At 44.6% G+C, this 22,736-nt stretch overlaps 1 protein-coding gene across 3 annotated transcripts in view; it reads right to left on the bottom strand.

Moving 5' to 3' along the window:
- Positions 1-295: 295 nt before the first annotated feature.
- The window catches only part of TASOR (transcription activation suppressor), a 75,649-nt gene continuing 53,208 nt past the window's right edge, over positions 296-22,736 (bottom strand). For 2 of the 3 annotated variants that reach the window (XM_040359248.1, XM_040359250.1), the window contains 7 exons: positions 21,090-22,000; positions 19,142-19,264; positions 15,131-15,290; positions 6,130-6,238; positions 4,398-4,576; positions 4,153-4,311; positions 296-882 (listed from right to left, as the gene is read on the bottom strand). In XM_040359248.1, coding sequence (XP_040215182.1) covers positions 422-882; positions 4,153-4,311; positions 4,398-4,576; positions 6,130-6,238; positions 15,131-15,290; positions 19,142-19,264; positions 21,090-22,000 — 2,102 coding nt within the window. In that variant the 3' untranslated portion in view covers positions 296-421. Of the gene's footprint in view, positions 1,000-4,152; positions 4,312-4,397; positions 4,577-6,129; positions 6,239-15,130; positions 15,291-19,141; positions 19,265-21,089; positions 22,001-22,736 lie in introns of all 3 variants that reach the window. The other variant, XM_040359251.1, reaches the window with a different exon arrangement.

The raw sequence follows: 22,736 nt of genomic DNA, 5'->3' as shown, positions 1-22,736 counted from the left end.
TATCTTAATGCATCAAGATAAAAAACCTTCTGACTTTACAACTACTTTAATGTTTCAAAAATTGACTAAAGATCCTCTAAAATGAAAGAAAATAGGTTTGTACTTTCACAGCAGAACTGAAGAAAATACTTCCGTCTTCTTAGAAATCTAGAATAAAACAGACTAGTATAACCCAAAATTTAAAAATGTCTATACCTCTCAGTGAAAGAAATAAAAATTAACCTAGGTGCAAACCTTTTGTACCATTACAAAAAAATAACTGCATGCATTATAAATCTAGAAAAAGACAAGGTCATTAAATATAATAAAATGTGTTTTACTTTGTATAAGAAAAAACAAATCTTACAAAAATGTCAGATATATAAATATTTCAGGTACAGTACAATAGAAAAAAAAAAAAAAAAAAAGAACAAAAAAAAGATTATTTTACATTCCACTTTGGATCCCACTCAGAACCAGATGAGGTGTCTTGATCCGACTGGCCGTAGGAACTAATGAAAAGGTTTTCCACAGGTGTCTGGTTATTACCGTATACCATTGATCCCAGAAATGTTTGATGCGTTAACAGGTTGAAATGGGAAATGCCCAATGAGCTGCTATCGTAGTCATTAAATATACTGGAAGAATCCTCAGCTGGGTTGCCATGATCACCTGTGGTAGAACCGGCTGTAGATACTGGAGTTATAGGTTGCATGAACTCTGGGCCAATGATAGGAGTCTTTGTTGACTTCTCTGTTTGAGAATTTCCATCTTCTGACTGGTTCATAGCAGTGTCTTTTTGGGGTTCTTGCTTCACATTTGTACATACTTCAATCTCTGGCATCTCGTCCTCTGAGTCTAGAGACATGTCTTCTTCCTCCTTGAGATCAGCTTCGCTGACAGCTGCATTGCAAAGAGAAGTCAAGTATAACTATACAATTATACTCACTCCTGCAGCCTTTTCATATTCAACATGCACTGGGAAAATTCATCTTCTATCACAGTGGTGCCGTGATCGTCCTTTGGGGTAGAAGTTGGGATTTTTAGAAGACAGGGGGAGAAACAACATTAGTTCATTGAGAAATCCCAACTAGCATGCCAAAGGCTAGACACACCAGATATTAATTTCTGGCAGTTAAAAAAGGAAGCAGAAGGCAAGCCGAGAAGAAGTCTTTCCCCATTTAGTAGACCAAAGAAATAAAAAACACCTACAGGGATTGCCAAAAGTTACCGCAGTACAAGAATGCATTTAATGTAAAATTAATGAAAACCAACAGCCACATGGAATTTTCAATAGCAAGTGAACATATATGCAAATTAATACACACTGGCAAATTAGTAGTATTAATTGATTTTCCCACTAAAGACCAATGAACCGAAAATGCAAGCGGATCTGAAAACTACTGTATGCTGTACTACAGAAAAACCTGGGGCCACTGTAAGAGCTAAAGAGTAATTGAATGAATATGATTCCAAGGTGTACATCTGCCATTGGGGTTTTTCTAAAACAAGCATTGTTCTGTTTTTATGTGAAGGTTTGTGGAGGAGGCAGATAACGTCATTATTGTTATATGAAGAGGCCGTTTGTCGAGAACAAACAAGGAGGCTTCCAAAACATTTGAGGAAAGTGTCACAAACAAAGCTTGAATAAGCACACTTTCAGTACTTTATTCTTACTGCACTACAACAAGTGCCTGTCTGGATGATAAAGAAGCCCTTCATCCCAAAAGCAATGTTGTGAGACCTCCTCTTCCCGCAGCATCTTCTTACAGCCACCACTAGGAGGCGGCAAAAGGGAGGAAAACAGATGGAACTGAATAGGGATAAAGGAGCAGTCTCTGTCTTCCCTACTATATTTCAGTTGCTGAAGCTACAGTGCGAAACGTTAGCTTTTGTTCCAATTTTTTTGCTGTGGCATGTTTATTTTGTGATCGATTTTAATTAAAAGAACATTTTTGGAGTGCGGCTGTCCAAGTTTCCTTCATATTTTTGCACCGCTGTTCAAAGGGCGTCAAAGTCAATTCCTTGTCAGAGACTGGTAGCATATACTGAATGAAAGACTTGTAAATAAGGAAATAGTTCTACTTCAGGTAGTTTGTGATCCACTTGTAAGGTGTGAAACGATTTAAGGCCAACGGACAACAGTGTAAAAGCAGGGTTACAGAAAGACATTAAACGCCCCCGAAGTACTTATGGCCTTTCCAAAGAGACAGGGAGTGTGAGGTTACTGGGTTTCAGAGAGAGGGTCTGCAATGTGCAAGTATCCAAAGGAGATTAGTAATTGGTATAGGTGCACAGTCTGCTGCTTCAAAGGATACCCCAAAGAGGTACTTCAGTTGTAGCGTGGTATTTAGTGAGTGGCCAATTGGCCCGACGGCTAGTATTTCTGCAGATGTGAGACTCCCAGTCCTCCTTGAGGACGGCTCTGGTAGAGGGTTTGGTTAGCCATGTGTGGTCTTTGGTAGTGCAAGATAAATTTAAGCTGTGGCATTCCTAGAGAATTTGATTTTGAATTGTACAGCAATTTTGTGTTGTGTTATCTTGATAGCTGCTATGCCGCCAAGTGGGTAATCCCTGCAAGCGGCTAGTAATGTTTTCCTGTCCAGTGGACTCTGCAGAGCCCGCTTGTACCTGTGGTATTGAAATGTTTAAGATAGGAGGCTTGGTATGGTTGATATGGAGACATGAGATATTACTAAACTGAGATACTAATGCCATCAATTTGGGAAGTGTGATGATTGGGTTAATGAAATAGGAGACTGTCATCAACAACAAGGCTTAGTTTATGGTGACCCCTGCCACTGTAAGGCCAATGATTTCTGGGTGCGATCTAAAGTGTTGTGCTAGTGGCTCTATAGCAAGGTCAAAGAGCAAGGGGGAATGGCTAGAATGTACTTATGGAGACTGAAAGATTCCTAATACAAAAAAAAAAAAAAAAAGTCTCATTTCTACAAACAAAACATCCAAATCTTACATCCCAAGTTAAAGTTTTTCAAATTGCACACAAATGAAATGCCATTTTGGCTGATTCATTTCAAAACAATCTCTTAAAAACTGTAAGGGCCCTTTCACATGTACGGACACAATATGTCCATATTTCATCCATCCGTTTTTGGATGAAATACGGACATACATGTATCTTTATGGGATAGCGGGATCTCATCCGGGTCCTCTATGCGGAGTGATCCCCGCTGAGCAAGCGGATAAGAACGGTAAGGATCCTCGCGGGATCTGTACGTGGGAAAGGGCCTTTATAGGATTTGATTTTTAAGCAGCTTGCATTTTGGTCTCATTGTCTAGTTTTTATTTATTCACTTAAATCTATTGACTTTAATTAAATCAAAACAGTAGAATAAAGAAGAACTTGGCTAAACAATAGGCATCCATATTTTCTTATGTTAGAGCCATTTAGATCTCTAAATACAACTTATTAACAAATACGCCACTGAGTCTGAAGCTCAAGGGCAGCCAATATGCAATGTTTTCTCGCAGACCAGTCAGCCAGAATGATTTGTCTGTACATGGCCGACATGATGCAGGGGGGAAAAGTTTATGGGAGCCATAAAAATGTTGTCATGCGGCCTGCTCCGACTCGATAGTAAACTTCTTAGGAAGGGCCACAGTGTTAATGCAGGGACCATTCAAGGAAATTGGCAACACAATTGGGTAAAATCAGGTGGCCTCATTTAGCAAACTGACAGTTTACTGAATTTGTGACCCCTGCACCCGTATTCTAGGGTAGCCAACTTTAAGATTTCTAAATCCTAAGACAGATTTTTAGCACTGAAGAGATTTCCTCTCCAAGATGCACAAAAAAAGGAAGCTGTCAAGGTCAACTCAGTTATGGCGCTAATTTTTAGCAGTTGCGGGAGTATTCATGAATCAAGCAGCTTGTAGTAACAGGTCTCAGTATTTTGTCTCACCAATCCTGTTTAGCATTGCCTTGCCATGTGACAATTTATAAATGTCCCCTTTTTTATTCTTGCCCACAAGTATGACTCTTGGAAGACTTGAGGGCCAGAAATTAGTCAAGTTTTCACAGGAATCCCTTCTTTTCTGAAGTTGTGCTGTGGTCAAGTTGCCAGTTTAGGTGCCAATATTCCTTAGCGAAGTTCTTCTTTACATATCAGTATTAACCTATTTATAAAGTTACAAATAACAAATTTTAAATACCTTTCTGGTTCTCTTGATTTACCAGCTGTGATAAGCAATGCTCCTCATTGCTGGAGTTATGATGACCAATAAGATCTGTAAAATTATTTATGAACTCATCCATGCTTGTCACTAGAATTCCATTTTCAGCATGACTGGAAAACAATGATTTGTCCTTTTCTGCAACAGATATATGAAAACGTAAATACATAATTGTTCTGCAGTTATCTATAATGTGACTAACAAGGAAGTGTGGGAAGACTTACCCGTCAGGAATATTAGGTGCCTCTGCTGTATGTTCTGAACCTGAAGTCTGATCAGACAATCCAGCTCAGGTGCTTGCCTGGTCTGAGAATCGCACATATGATAAGCCAGGATCTCCACCAGATGTTTCTTTTGATAGGTGTTCAAGAGTGTCAATATATTCAGAGCAGTTGCTTTTAACCTTAAAAGGGGAAAATAATGGAAGACATACATTTCCAGTCCATAGATCTGTTTTTACTTGACAAAAGCCTATATGTGCAGGGTATAGGTCAACTGCATTGATGGAATTGCAGAATAGATGAAGGTAGGACACATTCTACATTTAATAGTCTGGTAAGACAGCTGACATGCACGGTAATTTTACTGCACAGAGATCAATAATTCTACTGCAGTCAGCTATGTAGCAAAATATACTAACAGCAAACACGGTCTCGGGATACTGTTAAAGCTGTACTACAGTAAGAGAACACAAACGATACTCTGCACCCACAAACAATACCCATCCAACCCTGACCAAGGATCTCACCAGCCTCCTAACTAATCGATGCAGAAAAATTATTTTAACCGCTTCTGGACCAGCTTCCGCAGTTATACTGCGGCAGGCTGGCGCCCCTGCGCGAGCCGTCGTATCTGTACGTCAGTTTTTTAAGACGCCCCCAGAAGGCGCGCGTGCCCTAAGCGCGTTCCCGGAGCTGATGCGAGTGCCCTGCTGTTGCGATGACTGACGGCCACCTGCAATTACTCGCAACAGAACGAGAACAGGGGTGTGTGTATATATATATTTATTTATATATATATATATATATATATATATATATATATATATATATATATATATATATACATATACATATATATATATATACATATATATATACATATATACACACAAACACACACATCCTAGTTCTCTCAGGGGCAAAGAGACTGATCGTGTGTTCATACAATGTATGAACATCAATCAATCTGTTTCCCTAGTCAGTCCCATCCCCCCTTCAGTTAGAACACACATTAGGGAACACATTTAACCCCTTGATCGCTCCCTAGTGTTAACCCCTTCCCTGCGCGTGACATTTTTACAGTAATCAATGTATTTTTAAAAATATGCCAAAAGTGTCCGATGTGCCCGCCATAATGTTTCACTCCAGATAAAAATCGCAGACCACCGCTATTACAATAAAATGCCATAAAACTACCCCCTATTTTGTAGACGCTATAAAACTTTTGCGCAAACCAATTAATATACGCTTATTGCGGATTTTTTTACCAAAAATATGTAGAATACATATCGGCCTAAACTGAGAAAACTTTTTTTTTTTTTTATTGGGATATTATAGCAAAAAGTTAAAACGTATTTTTTTCAAAATGGTTGCTCTTTTGTTTATAGCGCAAAAAATAAAAACCGCAGAGGTGATCAAACGCCACCAAAAGAAAGCCCCATTTGGGGGGGGCAATTTTGTTTAGGTACAGCGGCGCATGACTGCGCAATTGTCAGTTAAAGCGATGCAGTGCTGTATCGCAAATAATGGCCAGGTTACTGGGCAGCTAATTCTTCCGGGGGCTGAAGTGGTTAATAGTCTAAATACCTTCCTGAATTCATAGTCTAATGAAGCGTCAAGTCCTGGATTTTCTTGTATGCGGCAAGGTGAAAAAGCTCCCATTTTGAGTGTCCATGTTGCTGCAGCTAACTGCACCCAACAACCCATTATCTTATGTCTATCAGAGACCACTCACCTCCCTAACTCCTTCAGTTTCTTCTGAAATTTGCAGTGGATTTTCCATTGCCATTTTCCATCAGGACTGTCAATTTGCTCCAGAAACAGCAAAAACTTTTTCAGCACATCTATTAAAAAAAAAAAAAAAAAAATATGAAATAAAGGTTATAGGGAAAATACTCTGACAGAGCTTAAAGGAGTTGTAAAGGAAAAATATTTTTTTGCTCAAATGACTGTTTACAGGGTATAGAGACATAATAGTTAACCGATTCATTTTAAAAACGATTACAAATAGATAAAAATCAATCATATAATCTACCTGTAGTTTGTTTCGTTTTTGCATGTTATCCTGCCTCTGTGCTGTATAGAGCCATAGAGAAGTGATGGTTTGGAAAACGGAACTAGAAGCTCCCAGTACTGTGGTCATCAGGAAACAGACAACCAGGAAGTGTCCAGAACAGAGCAGAATTACAGCAACATCAGAGCAAAAACTAACAATGAGGACATGAAACCAGGACTGCAGTAAGGTAAAGGAAGCTATTTAGCAAAAAAATAGGATTTTTTGTACTCACCGTAAAATCCTTTTCTCTGAAGTCCATGGACGGACACAGCTCCTTAAATCTTGACAAGTGGGTTATGTTCCCTGTTTACAGGAGAGGACTAGGCAGAAACATGTTAAATAGTTAAATACATGTTACATTAACAGAGTTGAACAGCCCCGCCCAGGGGGCGGTCCCTCCAGACATAACCCTCCTCACTGCAGCATGCAGCCTCAGTTCGTAACAAGCAGTACAAACCTAAAAAGGAGGGGTGGGAGCTGTGTCTGTCCATGGACTTCAGAGAAAAGGATTTTACGGTGAGTACAAAAAATCCTATTTTCTCTTATCGTCCATGGACGGACACAGCTCCTTAAATCTTGACAAGTGGGACGTCCCCAAGCAGTGTCAAAAAACGAGGGGTGGGAAATATATCAGTAAAAACAATTTTTAACTTCACCCCAAAACAAGCAGAGCTCCTCAACGGAGGAGGTGCAACTTTAAACAGCCGCCGGCAAAAACTAGCGGCTGAAAAAAACATCATAAGATGCACTCACAGCAACCATGTAAATTCTGGAAAAAGCGTGAACGGACGAGCAAATCGCCGCCTCGCACACCTGTGAGACCGACGCATGATGTCGGAAAAAAATTAAAAACCCCAGGAAGCACCAATTGCCCTGGTCGAAAGTGCCGTGACCGGAAAGGGGGGCCCGCCCATTAGGAGCATAGGCCTGTATGATGGCCTGCCTGATCCACCGAGAAATGGTGGTCGACGAGACCGCCAGGCCCTTTTGTGGACCAGACACCGACACAAAAGAGAGTCAGAAGCTCCGAAATGGAGCTGTAGTAGGCTGGTATACCCGCAAAGCGCGTACCACGGCTAAAGTATGAAAGGCCGAAAACCTCCTTCGGAAGAAGGGAAGGTCGCGGGCGCACCATCACCTAATCCTTATGGGGGGGATCAAGCATGGTGGCTTGCAAGACCGCCAACTCAGAAACCCCTCTAACAGAGGTAAAGGCCACTAAAGGTGCCACCTTCTGAGATAGTGTCAAGAGAAAATCTCTCTGATGTTTCCAAAAGGAAGGTTCCTGAAGAACCGAGAGCACCAGAGTCAAAACTCATGGGGGAAGAGATGGGCCAAGAGGGGAAAGTATATGACAAACCCCTTGCACACAAAAAAAGGGGACCCACCAGGGAACGGGCCGCAAAAAGGCCACTAAAAGAACACAGCCAAGGCTGAAATCTGCCCCCAAACGGTGCTTTAAGCAATTTTTAGATCCAATCCAAGCTTTAAAAACAGCAGGACCCTGGACACCGAGAGTATGCCCGTGGACGCCACTCCATCCCTTTGCACCAAGAGAGGTGCGACGGTAGATCCTCCGGAAGAAGACTACGGTGCCCTGTTGAGATGACCGAGTCAGACAGACCCTGGTCACCTAAAGTCTGGCTTCCAATAACCATGTTGAGCAAGTCAGTGACTGTACAACAGGAGGAAGTATGGGACCTTGAGACAGGAACCTCCTGCCCTGGCAATCGCCAGGGTGCCTCCGCTACCAGGCGCCCAATATCAGCGTACCAAGGACGCCAAGGTCAATCTGGAGCGATTAGAATCATCGGGGTCTCCTCAGCATCCACTCTGTGGAGCGGCCGAGGAAGCAACTACCATGGAGGAATGGCAAAAAATTACCGATACAGACAACACAGGGCCACCAGCGCGACTGACGCGTCTGTACAAGATCACTAGACCTGGCCGCTAACTTTGACACCCTTGCGGCGGAGACAAGCTGCCAGGAGATCCATGCCATGTGAGGCTCACCTCCTGCAAGGGAGCCGAAACACCCCAAGCACAAAGACCAGTCGCCCTGGTCCAGCATCTGGCGACTCCAGTAGTGCGCCTGCCGGCATACCTGATGGTAGACTGAAGCCACGGCCGTGGCGTTGTCCGGCTGAAACCAGATCGGTCGACCACAAGGAGAAGCATAGCCTGATCGGCTAAAATAGTAGGACAATGAACAGTAGACAGCACCTGGTATTCCCAGGCGGTCTCCCACCAGGCACTAGCCAGGCCCGACCCTGGCTAGCTACCGAGACCAGACACATTCAAGGAGGTGTGGTCATAGGTCCACGCAAGTCCAGCGACTCAGGGCCGACTGGACCCCCCAGTTTTGTGAACCTCCAGGTTCACAACCCGTGAGCTGGCATCCGTCGTAAACACCGACCACTGGAAGGAAGGAACAACTTCCCGGACCGAAGAGTCGGGAATCTCTGTCACCAACTCAGAGAGACTCTGACTAGGTGGCGCACAGGAATCTAATGATTTCAGAGACAAGAGATTTTTACCACCTGGACAGTAGTTCCCCTGGAAAACCAGGGTGTGGAACTGGGCATACAGTACCACCTTGAAGGAGGCTACCCACAGACCCCGAACCAGCAGGCGCCCGGAGAGAAGACCGATTGCGTGATGCCAATACCTTCACCGCAGACTGAAGAGTCTGCAATTTCTCCAGGGGAAGAAGGACCTTTGCCACTGAGGAGTCTGGATCAACACTAGATACTCCAACGCTGAGTCGGAACCTAGCATGCCCATGATTTGAACCGTGGGTCGCACACATGGAGGGCAGGCTTGCTGCCACTGAGCTACACTTTCTGGCCTAAACGTTTAACATCCACCCGAATCTTCGGAGGGTCTGAATGGGAATAACCCATTCACTAGGTCGGAGACAGAAGCTGCTCTCAGAAGAAAGTCGTCCAAGTAGCCAATGAGGCAAAGCCTCGCTGTCCCAACAAAATTCAAATAAGTGCGAGCTCCTAGCTGAAAACCCATGGTGCCGACGCCAGATCAAAAGGGAGGGCCACAGGCTGACAGAGACCCTTCTCTCATCACGAAGCACAGAAAAAAAAAAAAAAAAAAACACTGTGACATGTGCAAAACGGGACATGTATGTATGCGTCCCTGATGTCCGAGGACGTCAGGACATCCCCCGGATGAAGCGCCCACCGAACAAATGGATTCCATGCGGAACTACCCGACGTTCACAAAGGTATTTAGGGCCCGAGGCCCATAGAAAACCCCAAAACTCTCGTCCTGCAGGAAAGGTAAAATTACCTCGCAGCTTTGCAAATCCCACACTGCCCAAGGCAGACTGACGGGCCGGGAGAGGAAGACACAAGGACAGAACTTTGTTCTGTGGATAGGAGGAAACCCTATCTAGTACTCCGAAGAGACCACCTCGCAGACCCACTAGTCGGAGAGCAGGGAGGTTTCACTGAATTGTGAACCTGCAAGCCGCCCCTGCCACCTAGAGACAGGGAGGGAAGGCTATATACATTGGCAGGATTTGGGTGCCGGCGTGATCGGCTTATGCACCCAGGGACAGATTAGTCCCCCAGCTGGGCCTTTGACGGCCTGGGAGGGTTGCCCCTAAATAATACACACACATAGTGTGTATGTATATTATGTAGGTGTATGCACACATGTCTTTGGAGGAAACCGGAGTACCCGGAGGAAACCCACGCAGACACAGGGAGCGACAATGCAAGCTCCAGGCAGATTGGCGTCAGTGTGCAGATTCGAACCAATGACTCTTTTGCTGCCAAGTACTGGAGTTAAGCACTACACCACCGTGTGCATAAAACCATTCTGAAACAGACACCCTGGATAACAAGGGCGCAGCATTCAATAAGGAATCACAGACCTATATGAGGCCCTGGACCAGCTGGTCCGCTAGGCTAATAACCTCAGGAGAGAGTCGGTGCTCCTCCACTGTTTTGACACCCTTGCTGTGAGTTGTATACAGCACTAGGGGGTCAGGACTACTCCAGGATGGCCGAGCGTTCAGAACGCGGCCACAGGAAAATGGCCGGCACAATGTAAGCTGCGCCAATGGGAGTTTTCAATGTAATTGAAAAACCTCCCAAAAAATGGCGCCAGCGTCGACTGAGACCCCAGTGTAGTGGCCACAATAGGCCCGCAAGCCAGACCCCAGCATGGTAAACATGGAACGGGTCAGTACTTCGGATCTTCTATCAGTCAGATCCATACATGTGGGGGTTCCCGCCCGGCGGTGAGGGACTACAAAAGCCCTCAGCGGCTTTTCTCATTCCGCATCTCAGAAATTATCAAAGAAGGGCACAGAAGGAAAAAACCTACACAGCGGTCTGATTTGTGTGATCCAAAAAAGACCGAGCCCTCGGCGGAAACCCAGCTGCACTATGCAGCTTAGGAGAGTCCCTTGCCGCAGTAAAAAGCGCACCCATAAATGCCTTATTCTGCTTTTTTTTTTTTTTTTTTTTAACTAGGTACCTGGTCCATGGCTCCATAACAGAGCATTCCCCAGGGGATAACGGGGGAAGGGGGCACTCTTTTACCGCCCGCCCGCAGTCCACCCCCACCCTGGCACAAACTGTGTCCAGGACTAACAATAAAAACTCTGTGGGAATCCCAGGTGCTAACACCTGCTGCCACCACCAGCATGTAGGGGAAGGACCCAGATACTGACTCCAATATTTACATAGTGTGTATTATAATATGCACACCTGTCCATACAAATAGACAAAGGCTCCTAGAGCCCTATTCAGGGCCTCTCACCCACTTGCTGCGCTGACCAGGGGACTCCCTCAGGAGGAGACTGCCCAGCGCTGCCTGTGAGGAAAAGAACCGTGAGGTAACTTTTGCAGGGACCTGTGTTTAAACAGGAAAAGCCTCCTAGGGCTTTTTTATTTAAGGATAAGACACAGATACAACATAAAAAGCAAAACCGTTACAGGTGTCACCAATCAGTCAGCGTCTGCTGAAGTATAATCATAAACATCTGTGCTCACCACAGGGCTTTTTACCTCACAGGAAAGCCCAATACAAAAAGAAAAAACACAGGCCAGATAACACAGTCCCCTCAGGAAGGCCCCCTCCCCCCTGACAGCGGCAATGTTAGCAATGCAGCAAGGGAAAGGAGCAGGGAAGTAAGGGGAAGGGACCCCCGAACCCCAGGAATGCCCAGCCGTACCAACCCACCGAAGCAGGAGGTACTGTACTTACCCGTCCAAGCGAGGACTCGCTGACGCATTCCTGACAGAACTACAACCGAAATGGAGGTAGCTGTCGGCCCGGTCCACTGTGAGTGAGACAACACCACAGCCCAGTCATATGTGGACCTCGGAGCAAAGCTCACCGGCCACCCCAGGAGTCATGGGGTATGGCGTGGCAGACCAAGCCTCTTTGCAAAGGTGTGCCCACGCTTGCTGGTCGGACTGAGTAGACTACAAGGATCTATATTATCCAGCCTGTCTCTCAGCCGACAGTTGAAAGAAGATTCTTCAAGAAAAAGTAAAATAAAATAAAATTTCTCCTCAGGGCGCTGGGCCCAAAGGGAGCCATATGTCCTTCTCCTTTGCTAGGCAGAACGAAACTGAGGCTGCATGCTGCAGTGAGGAGGGTTATGTCTGGAGGGACCGCCCCCTGGGCGGGGCTGTTCAACTCTGTTAATGTAACATGTATTTAACTATTTAACATGTTTCTGCCTAGTCCTCTCCTGTAAACAGGGAACATAACCCACTTGTCAAGATTTAAGGAGCTGTGTCCGTCCATGGACGATAAGAGAAAATGTTTTTCCTTTAGTGACCCTTTAAAAAGTTGAATACAAGCTTCTTGTAGCTCATCAATGCTAGGAGATGGCAAGTACTACCTACAAGGCTCCATATCACGCTTTTACAGCTTTCCTCAAATGAAGCCTTTTAATAGAAAACCGGTTCTGAAAGACTATTAAAGCTGCCATTGCAGACTTCTTTTGCTAGTTACCTGGCTGCCATGCCGATATAAAGGCTTTAGGACTATGGATGCACCACCCAGGAACAATTATGCAGATCAGGAATTTTGATTTCAGGTTGGTGGCTGGGAATGTATTAAAGGGGTTGTAAAGGATAATTTTTTTAAATAACAAACATGTTATACTTACCTCCACTGTGCAGCTCGTTTTGCACAGAGTGGCCCCGAACCTGGTCTTCTGGGGTCCCTCGGCGGCTGTCTCTGCTCATTCCCGTAAGAACTAACCCCCTTCGTGGGAGAGCGCTCCCATGGGGGTTTGTTCTTTCAGGCGTGCTCCCGTGATACAGCCGGTAGCCATAGCCGCTCACTGTAGCACTTGGCCCGCCCCCCCGCATCATTGGATGGGATTGACAGCAGCGTGAGCCAATGGCTGCGCTGCTATCAATCCATCCATTCTAGCCAATCAAAGACCAGACTGAGCAGATAAGAGGATGTCGGGGGCGGGCGCAGCAGGTGAACGGGCACAAATAAGAAAAATGGGGGGCTGGGGGGCAGTAACTGTCAGATGGTTTTTCACCTTAATGCAGGGGTGTCCAAACTTTTTTCAAAGAGGGCCAGATTTGATTAAGTGAACATGCGTGAAGGGCCGACTATTTTGCCTGACATTCTTTGAACCATTAAAATTATGCCTAAGTGTGTTCGTCTGAGCACTAATACACGGCCCGACAAGAATTCTCTTGCCTTTGTGGCTGTGTGTGGTGAAGAGATGAGCTTGGGCGTGTTATTTGGATCTACTGTATATATTTTATTTGTGGCCCCAACGAATCCCAGAGCGCTGCTTAGGACTAAGGATGAGCTTGGGCGTGTTATTTGGATATACCGTATTTATCGGCGTATAACACTCACAGGCTTACCATTGCCATGTATGCAGCCTCACCATTGCCATGAATGCAGCCTTACCATTGCAACCAATGCAGCCTTACCATTGCAACCAATGCAGCCTCACATGTGCCATAAATGCAGCCTCACATGTGCCATAAATGCAGCCTTACCATTGCCATCAGTGCAGCCTGAACGATGCCCATCTGCAGCCTCGGAGGACAGAGGGAGGGGGCGGGACGAGTGCCAACAGATTACAAACAGGAGAATGCCTTGTTTATCCTGTGGCCTCTTTAATAGACAGAACAGTCGTCCAATGGCATCCCAGCAGACGGGACTTACAATACAGACGCTGCTGAGTAAACAGGAGATTCTCTTCATGTAATCTGACGGCGCTTGTCCTGCCCCCTCCCTGTCCCCTCCAAGGCTGCGCCAATAAATACAGTATATATCTTTTGTGGCCCTGGGGGCCACAAACAATATATACATCCAAATCCCCAGGGGGGCCATATTAAATCAACAGGGGGCCGCATTTGGCCCCCGGGCCTGACTTTGGACATGCCTGCCTTAATGCATAGGATGCATTAAGGTGAAAAAAACATGAACCTTTACAACCCCTTTAAAACCAAGCAACTTGGATTCTTAACAGAAAACAAACACTCCTGCGCACAAGTGGATTACCAGACAGTCAATATTTTGTGACGGTACATGTCACTGGCCTTGCTGCCCTTCAGGGATAGGGGTATCCTAGCAATAAACGAGAAAAAGAAAGGGCGCACCAGCCTAGTGCATTCATTATCCTTCGGATGGATTTTATTAGAAAAAATAAATCAAAACTACTCAAGTGTAGCTGAAAGGTTCGCAATATACAAAGTTTCCACAGGTAGCAGCAATTGGTCAAGCCCAAACGCACTCCAGATGGTCATAAAGGATGTGATTAGGGCCACTGCATCCGACGCATTTCGAAGGGCAACCTTCCTCAGAGCTCAGCCGAGCTTGGCTGAGCTCTGAGGAAGAAGGTTGCCCTTCGAAATGTGTCAGCTGGCAGTGGCCCTCATCATATCCTCTATTAACCATCGGGAGTGCGTTTGGGCTTGACTAATTTCTGCTACCTGTGGAAACTTTGTATATTGCGAACCTTTCAGCTACACTTGAGTAGTTTTTCTAATAAAATCCATCCGAAAGGATAAAGCACTAGGCTGGTGCGCCCTTTCTTTCTTTTTTTCGTTTATAACTAGGATTCTTATAAAGGCATCAATTGCAGCCCCAGTATTCCTCAGCACAGGTTTACGTTCCTATGCTTCCATTGACTGACCAGTTCAATTTACATGGGAACAGCACAGTCTTCACGCATTTCAACATTAAAATGCCAGGCCTCTGGACACCAAATACTGCAATGAAATTGCAGGCCTTCTTACATGCCAGAAAGTACGGTGCGTCAGGTTGTACAAATGACAAAGTTGTTAAAAACAAAAGTTTACATGATTGCAAAATGACTATGCTTGGCCTCCAATATAAAATATATTCTAAAGTAGCGCGATTCTTTATATTTTTCCACCGTACCAGTATTATACAGAGAGTCGCTGCTTCCCCATTAGTATTTAAAGACCAGTCCAGGTTCTGCAAGTATACCAAACTTCCTAGCACAGTTTCTTTTCTTTTTTCTTGATATTTGTAATAACCCTTGCTACTGGTTACAATTTACCACCAGCCCCATCTTGCCGCATTGTTTTTTTTTTTTTAAATGACCTGCAATCTACGTTTCAACCCTCGTTCTTCATAGACAAGCCTGTCAGTCTACCTAGTGCAAACCTACCAAGCCATAAAAAGACTAACATCTTACCCTCAGTGATGTTATCAGGATTTAACACTGTATCATCAGACACAATAAACCCTCCAGACACAAACAATTCGTTATAGGTGTGGTTTTTCAAATCGTCCAAACTGTCTACACCTGCAAAACTGACACACGACTGTTTCTTCAGTGTAATCAATGATGGGATCTGATGTGGGGGGAAAAAAAAGGCAGTTAACTTATGAAAAAACAAACCTAGGATGCGTTTAGCAATGTATTAAGTACATCATTTTTTTTTTTTTTTAAACCAAAGCTACACTTTAACCACTTTCGCTGGGTGGATGCCGTATGACGTCCTGGGAGGGAAGTGGTCATACTGGCATGATGCCTGCACCGGTTCAAGTTTGTCCAGTGGGAAAACACCTTGGCCTGTGCAGAGTCCAGGATCAGAACGAAGACTGGTATGGGACAGGGTGGGTTCAGAACCCAGCCAAACTCCTGAAGAATACGCATTGTGATCGCCTCGTTGTCCATCAGTGCAGAATAAGACACAGTAATTCTAGGACCGGAGCACATTAATAAACTCATGGTGAGCAGACACCAGACCAAAGCGGAGCACCAAAATGGATAAAGCACGTCCCCAACCACAAAGTGCTGGTGCCCGACAGATGGGCATGTGCAAGTATGCGTCCTTGATGTCTATGGTGGAAATCCCCCTGATGGAGAAGCCACCACAAAACGAATGAAGTTCATCTTGAACTTTTGTACTTTCACAAAGAAATTCAGGGTCTTGAGGTTGAAGGGGTTGTAAAGCTTTGTGTTTTTTCACCTTAATGCATCCAATAATCACTGTGGGCGCAATCCCACGTTGCTTTCCCCCAGCTCTGGTCGGCTATTCGCTGGATGATTGATAGCAGCGCAGCCATTGGCTCCCACTGCTGTCAATCAAATCAATGACACGTCGCTCTGGGGCCGAGTGATACACTTGGTGGCTATCAAACACACATAAATATTGAGACCTTAGCCTTGTCAATCTGCCAGTTTTACGTAGCATGGTGAAACCATACTCCTTATCCAGACCTTGGTGTAAAAGCTTAGCCCACTCTGAATGGGACTACAAAAGGACTCTGGATGTTCCAATATTTGTAAATAAATTTATTAATATAGGCAGTTAAGAAAAAATCTTAGTGGAAAGTGCCAGCTTGTGAGTACCAAAGAGGACAACTTCCAACTTGGCAGCCCTTGAAGTATAACAAAACCCCCGTAGATGTCCTGTTGAGACGAAACGATCGTCGGGTTGCTGTGACGTCATCGCGTTTTCGCCCTGTACGCTAGCGGTGTGTGAGTCCTGGTAGCGAGGAAGCATCGTAGCATTGGAGCATCGGAGAAGGACTTTTTTCTATGACTGCTTGTTACTGCCTATTATACACTACTTAACTGTAAGTGCAACTTTTAATAAATATCGATTGTGATTTTAAACGGTATACACTATGAGAATCCCTTTCTCTTTCATTATCCACGGTTCCGTTCGGACCCTATGCTGAGCCCTCTGATCATCCAGGTGGATGGGTTGTGGGATACCTCAATTCCCATAGGCTTTATGAGACTGGTGAGATACAGTCTTTAATTGCGGTAAGGAGGCATTTTATAAGCACGGGTGCAGTGTGGAATTTCATCTTTCATCACCCTATCTTCACCGTCTTGGAAATCTTTATGGATCTTTTTTATATGGATTTTCCGTGTCATCTTTTCTTTTTTTTAGTTTTTTTCACATTTTCACTTGTGGGACAATTAAGAGAAAATTAAGTGCAATCATTCATTAACTTCTGGACTATTTGCAGCGTGGTGATTTTCTCTTATTTATTCCTTAAATTGTTTATTCTTTGGAATGATCATTTTTATTATTGATTTTTTTCTACTAACATCACCAATTACTCACCTATATTGCTGATTCGTCACTTATTAGCGCTGCATCCCCTTTTTTTGTTTTTATAGCCCTTGAAGTATACTCAGCTGCACATATGGGATAGCTGGCAAAATGGCCACCTTCCAGAAACCCGGCCGGACTGTACAGGCGGAAAGGACCACCATAACGGCCAACGAAGCCAGCCCTTGCCAAAATTGTTGATGCAATACACACTGGCCCTGCCAAAATGGCTGCTGTGTCTATACAGCAATAGCCACCTACCCAGCATGTGGCATCGCCAGAGAGTCCTAGACCCCCATCAATGTACAAGATGCAATCTCGCTCGCCTAGGCCAGAACACCCACAGGTGATAGGGAGGGAAGGTGGTGGGGTGGGAAACTGGCAAATCAGGCCAGGAGGAGAGGAGAGCCCTCAGAGCCAACCACCATGCCCGAGGGGAAGGGCCCCTCTACTTGCTAGTCCAGATGAGGTAATAGAATACACTTCCATGACTGACCACCTCCCACTGAGGCAGCCTGTACCCCTTGCTGTCAGCCAAGGAAACACCGACATGGACACCAGTGCTAAAAAAATAAAAAATGCACTGATCACTGTATGATGCTGGCAGGGAAGGGGTTAACACTAGGGGTGATCAAAGGGTTAACCGTTCCCTCAGCATGTATTCTGTGTGGGGGATGGGCTCCCTGGGACAACACAGAGATCGCTGTTCCCGATTACTAGGAACAGACGATCTCAGTGTTGTCCCCTGTAAGAACGGGGATCTACCTTGTTTGCATAGGCAGATACCCGTTCTGCTTCTGTGGAGCATTCGCAGGTGTCCGGTGGACATCGAGTCCATGGGACCGCAGCGTGCACCCACAGAGTATCTCATGCACGAAACAACGTACAGATACGTTGTTTCGTACGATAGAGCCACCCTGCCGCAGTATATGCGGTGGGTGGTCTTTAAGTGGTTAATTTATTTTGGAATAACGTTAAAACAATGTGGAAAAAGAAGCGCTGTGAATACTTTCTGGATGCATTGTATGCAGCTCAGGGCAATGTGTTGTAACAAGTGTCAACATGATGTATAAAAATTTAACCTGTCCTACTTTAACGCATTGATTTAAACTAAAACAATAAACAGCACATGAGGCAAATTGCCATCTATACGAGTTTGAACTTTGTTGAGAAAACGCAGTTAGGCTCCATGCATACTGGAGCTCAAAAACTGCAGTTTTTGGGGGTTTGGGCTTTTCTTTCTTAAAAAAGCCCATAAACACCACTCAATGTTATCCTATGTGTCCATGCACACATGGACGTTTTTGAGCTTTAATGAGCAGTGGAGTTTATGGGCTGTTTTCTGAACACCAGAAAATCACATTCAAAGTGCAATTTTTCTGACCGCAAAAAAACGCCAAAGGCTGATAAACGTGCATAAACGCCATTACAAAACTCTGCTAAAAGCGCGTTTTCTGCCAGCAATCTGGTATCCAGAAAAAGATTGAACGTCCAGTGTGCATGGAGCCTTAAAGGGGTTGTAAATGAAAACAAATATTTCCCTAAACAGCTTCCTTTATCTTAGTGCAGTCCTCCTTCACTTACCTCATCCTTCCATTTTGCTTTTAAATGTCCTTATTTCTTCTGAGAAATCCTCACTTCCTGTTCTTCTGTCTGTAACTACATACAGTAATGAAAGGCTTTCTCCCTGGTGTGGAGAAAGCCTCTTGAGGGGGGAAGGGGTGAGCAGGCAAGTCAGGACGCTCTCTACTTTGCAGATAGAGAAAGGAGCTGTGTGTTAGTGGGCGTCCTGACACTCCTGCTCGTCCCCTCCCACCTCAAGAGGTTTTCTCCACACCAGGGAGAAAGCCTCGCATTACGGTGTGTAGTTACAGACAGAAGAACAGAAAGTAAAGATTTCTCAGAAGAAATAAGGACATTTAAAAGCAAAATGGAAGGATGAGGTAAGTGAAGGAGGACTGCACTAAGGTAAAGGAAGCTATTTAGGGAAAAACAAATATTTCCTTTATAACCCCTTTAAACTGGGCTGGTGTGAACAAGCCATAAATGAAGTTTTCTTACAGAATGAAAATTTCAAAAAAGGAGCTTGTATAAAAAAAAAGGGAACCTAAAATTAATTGATGAACACTCACCTTATGAATACTGCTGGCAATATCTTCATTCTGAATGATTATAAGTAGCTTATCAGAGCTCTCACTGCAGTTTACAATCTGCTCTGGACTACATTGTACATTTCCGAGCTTCAACAAATAATTCTGTAACAAAAGAGAGATGTAAATTGCAGTGTTCAGTTACAACAGTAAAACTGCCTAAATATTTTTCTTGTGCGTTATTCACATGCATACAAATTCCTGTCTGAATTGCAGAGTCAAATTTGTGTACCAATTTATTTTTCTGCAGAAACCTTCACCAAGATTTCAGTCATGTTATTCTAGGAAGTGTTTCTATGTCAGGATGACTACCGTACCACCCCTCATTGGAACTGGATGCTCTGAGCATCACATGGGAGATTATGGGTTCTCCAACGATTCCGGCTACTATTGCTCAAACACTGGGGGAAACGCGCAGAAACTGACGTGTGCAATGAGCAGTTGATTTATTTGGCCTCTTATCAGGGCCATGCTAAACTGAAAGATCCCATGGCATGGCTGATGCTACTATATTAGCAGATTATCCAGCTAATACTTTATAATTACTTACAGCAAACCATTTTCTTTTAGGATACATAAATAACAGCAAATCATTTTAAGTACCCCTGCCATTGTTAAATGGTTTGTCTCATCTATGTAAACTGATAAATTCTGCCAGAGAGCTTATGCTTTTGAAAAACAGACTTGCTGGCTAGATGAAGATGGAAAAAAGCCTTAAAAAAAAGTAACCTGGTCAATGTAGGCTGCATCAAAGATGGGAAAGATCAATGTGTCACAACAGCCATAACAGTGGGCAACAGCGAGGTGGCGATTCCTCTATGCAGAATGGAGGGGGGGGGGGAGGGGGGGAGAGCAAACGTGACACTCCAGACATCAGGGCTCAGTCCCTCAGCTTTAAAGTATATATAAACCCTCACTTTGTGAAATAACCCATTTGGTTTCTAATAAAAATAAAATGCAAAACATTGGTGCATACATTTAATAAAACATTACAAATATATTTTTTCTCCCCTCTTTTAAGCAATCATATTCCCTCTGTCCTCAGCTGCATAAGGATCTTTGAGAGCTGGGGGAGGAGAAGCAGTGGCACACTGGTCTTCCCAGTGAAAAGCTGGGAAGACCAGAAAACCGCCCACACAGTGCTCCCCTGCCCATTTGTAATAGCAGAATGACTGTCAGGAATACCAGGGATTTCACACAAAGAAAACCGGATACAATTCCACAGAAGTACATGGTACAGCAGACACATCATGAATATGAAATTCTAGCTTGTCATATTCTTTAATCCCATCTGCAGTGAACCAATGGACTGCGGAATAGTAAAAGCTGCCCAATAATCCCAACAATGAGCTCAGTGACGTCAAATCTGGGGCTTTGCCACAGCTCTGGACCCAACAAGAGCTTCACGGATAACTAACCAGTACACCCTGGAAAGCCCCAAGGTGTGTCTAAAGGACACATTCCATGCTAGCCCACCAGCCTGTCCGGTAGGGTTCAGGTAATGTTGCCACAGCTAGTGCTAAAGAGCTGCTGGTCCAGATAACTGCATATAGAGATCAGCTCAGCAACTTTTAGAGGAATCCGCATTAAAGAAAAAAAATATCTTGAAAAACAAAAAGTTAAAAGGAGTTGTAAACCCTTGTGTTTTTTTTCCCCCCACCTTAATGCATCCCCCCCCCCCCCCCCCCCGTTTTACTTTCCTAAGCCCTGTAATTCCCACGGCGGAGATGCGCTCTCTCTGCCCGGGGTTCTCGGCTCTTGATTGGATAGAATAGCAGCAGCGCAGCCATTGACTTCCACTGCTGTCAATCAAATCCAATGACGCAGCGCTGAGTCTGGCATATTGGGACTACGGACGCAAATGCTAGACTCGGGAGCTTGCCAGACATTAAAATCTCTTTACAGACACAGAAAAAACACATCACTTTACCTTTATTTCCTGACATATTGAATTTTCTTCTAGCTCTGGGTGAATATAGAATTTAACTATATTCTTGTTGACATGGGTGAAGATCTTCACCAGGTTGCTGAACACCTCTGGATTCATTTGATTTATTAGATTGGCTAGTGTTGTGCTTGAGGCAGTAATGTCCGGTGTCTCCTGGTTCTGTATCCCAGCATCCTGGGTGCTATGAGGCACCAGCTCTGCCAAAGGAACAGGAATTTCTTCCATTGTAACATCCTGTCCACTTCTCTGAGGTTTCCCTGCCACACAGCCATTATGAATGAAGTCAGAACTTTGTAAAGGTTCCAATATAACACCAGAGTCTATGGAAGGATGTGCATGATCATTTAAATTATTTTGCTGCTGACCATGATCCAAGGATTCCATGGTTTCCTTTACTTCAGTCTCTATATTCAAAGGCCTGCCTGTCTCTGGACAGCTTAAATAGGAATTCACCACACTGTCCAGTTTAACACGTAGTTCGTCTATATACTGTTGTACAGGTATACTAGATGTGTGTTCATACAGCCAATCAGAAAGCCTGACATCCCTTTCATCTGAGGACAGAACAGGCGCAGCGACAGCAGTATAGGCAATGTCCTTTTCACGCAACACTTCCTGCAGACGCTCGGAGAAACTGCTGTAGATTTCCTGCACAGTGCTCTCAATCACTCCATTCTGGCAATGCTTTGTTTTAAGAAAGCAATGTCCTTTCCTGGTGGATTGATCACTGTTAGCTGCTCTTTCATTCTGAGAGAACCGTCTCCTTCCTTTTTGGTACTCGGCAAGTGGGGAGTAACCACAGCCTTTCCTTTTAGTGTTATGCACTCGTGGATCATCTGGAAAAGTATCCCTTAAAGGTGAGTATACCGACTGTTCTTCCACCACACTCAGGCCTGAGACAGAAAACACAAGTTAGAAAAAGAAAACCCTAAAAACGTACTGTTCAGTTATTCCAGCTTTCACTATACATGTAATATATGTTCAAAGCGATTGTAAAGGCAACTGTTTTCAAAAACAAAAACATCTTTATACTTTCCTGCTCTGCACAAAGGAATCGCACAGAGCAGCCCTGTATCTCTTCTCGTGTCCCCTGCTGGCGTTCCTGGCTGCTCCCCTCTATCCAGTGCCTCGCCGGAAGCCGCTCTCCATGGGAGCACTCACGCATGCTTGCTCCGGAGCCCTTCCACTGCATCCATTGACTGACAATGGGACTCGGCGGCACCCCCCCACATCACTCGCTTTGATTGACAGCACTGGGAGCCAATGGCTCCCGGTGCCCCAGCACTTATGAAGGTTTAGTAGTCATACCCAGAATTTTTGGGCAGCCAGAGAGCCAAGTATGGGAGCGTGGGTGTGCCCAAACCAGTGAAAGACAAAGGCAACTTAACCAACCTGTGTCTGAACTTCTTACATAGAGGGAGGTAGGGGCTCTTTCCTCCAGTAACATTGGTAATTTCAAGAAATGTCAGATGAGAAACTGTCCCTCTTAAAAAAAAAAAAAAAACACCTTTCCTCTACTATCTTGCACAGCAGTCAGAGGACCTTCACTGGTTTTCCCTCACCTTTAGCAGAGATTTTAAAACATCTCTATATGTTGAGGCCGCTCCCCCAGGTTAAGGGCACTGACAC

The sequence above is a fragment of the Rana temporaria genome, chromosome 7, assembly GCF_905171775.1.
Source record: "Rana temporaria chromosome 7, aRanTem1.1, whole genome shotgun sequence".
Lineage (NCBI taxonomy): Eukaryota > Metazoa > Chordata > Amphibia > Anura > Ranidae > Rana > Rana temporaria.
Note: the sequence above shows the minus strand (reverse complement) of the source record. Positions and strands in the feature narration are given on the sequence as shown.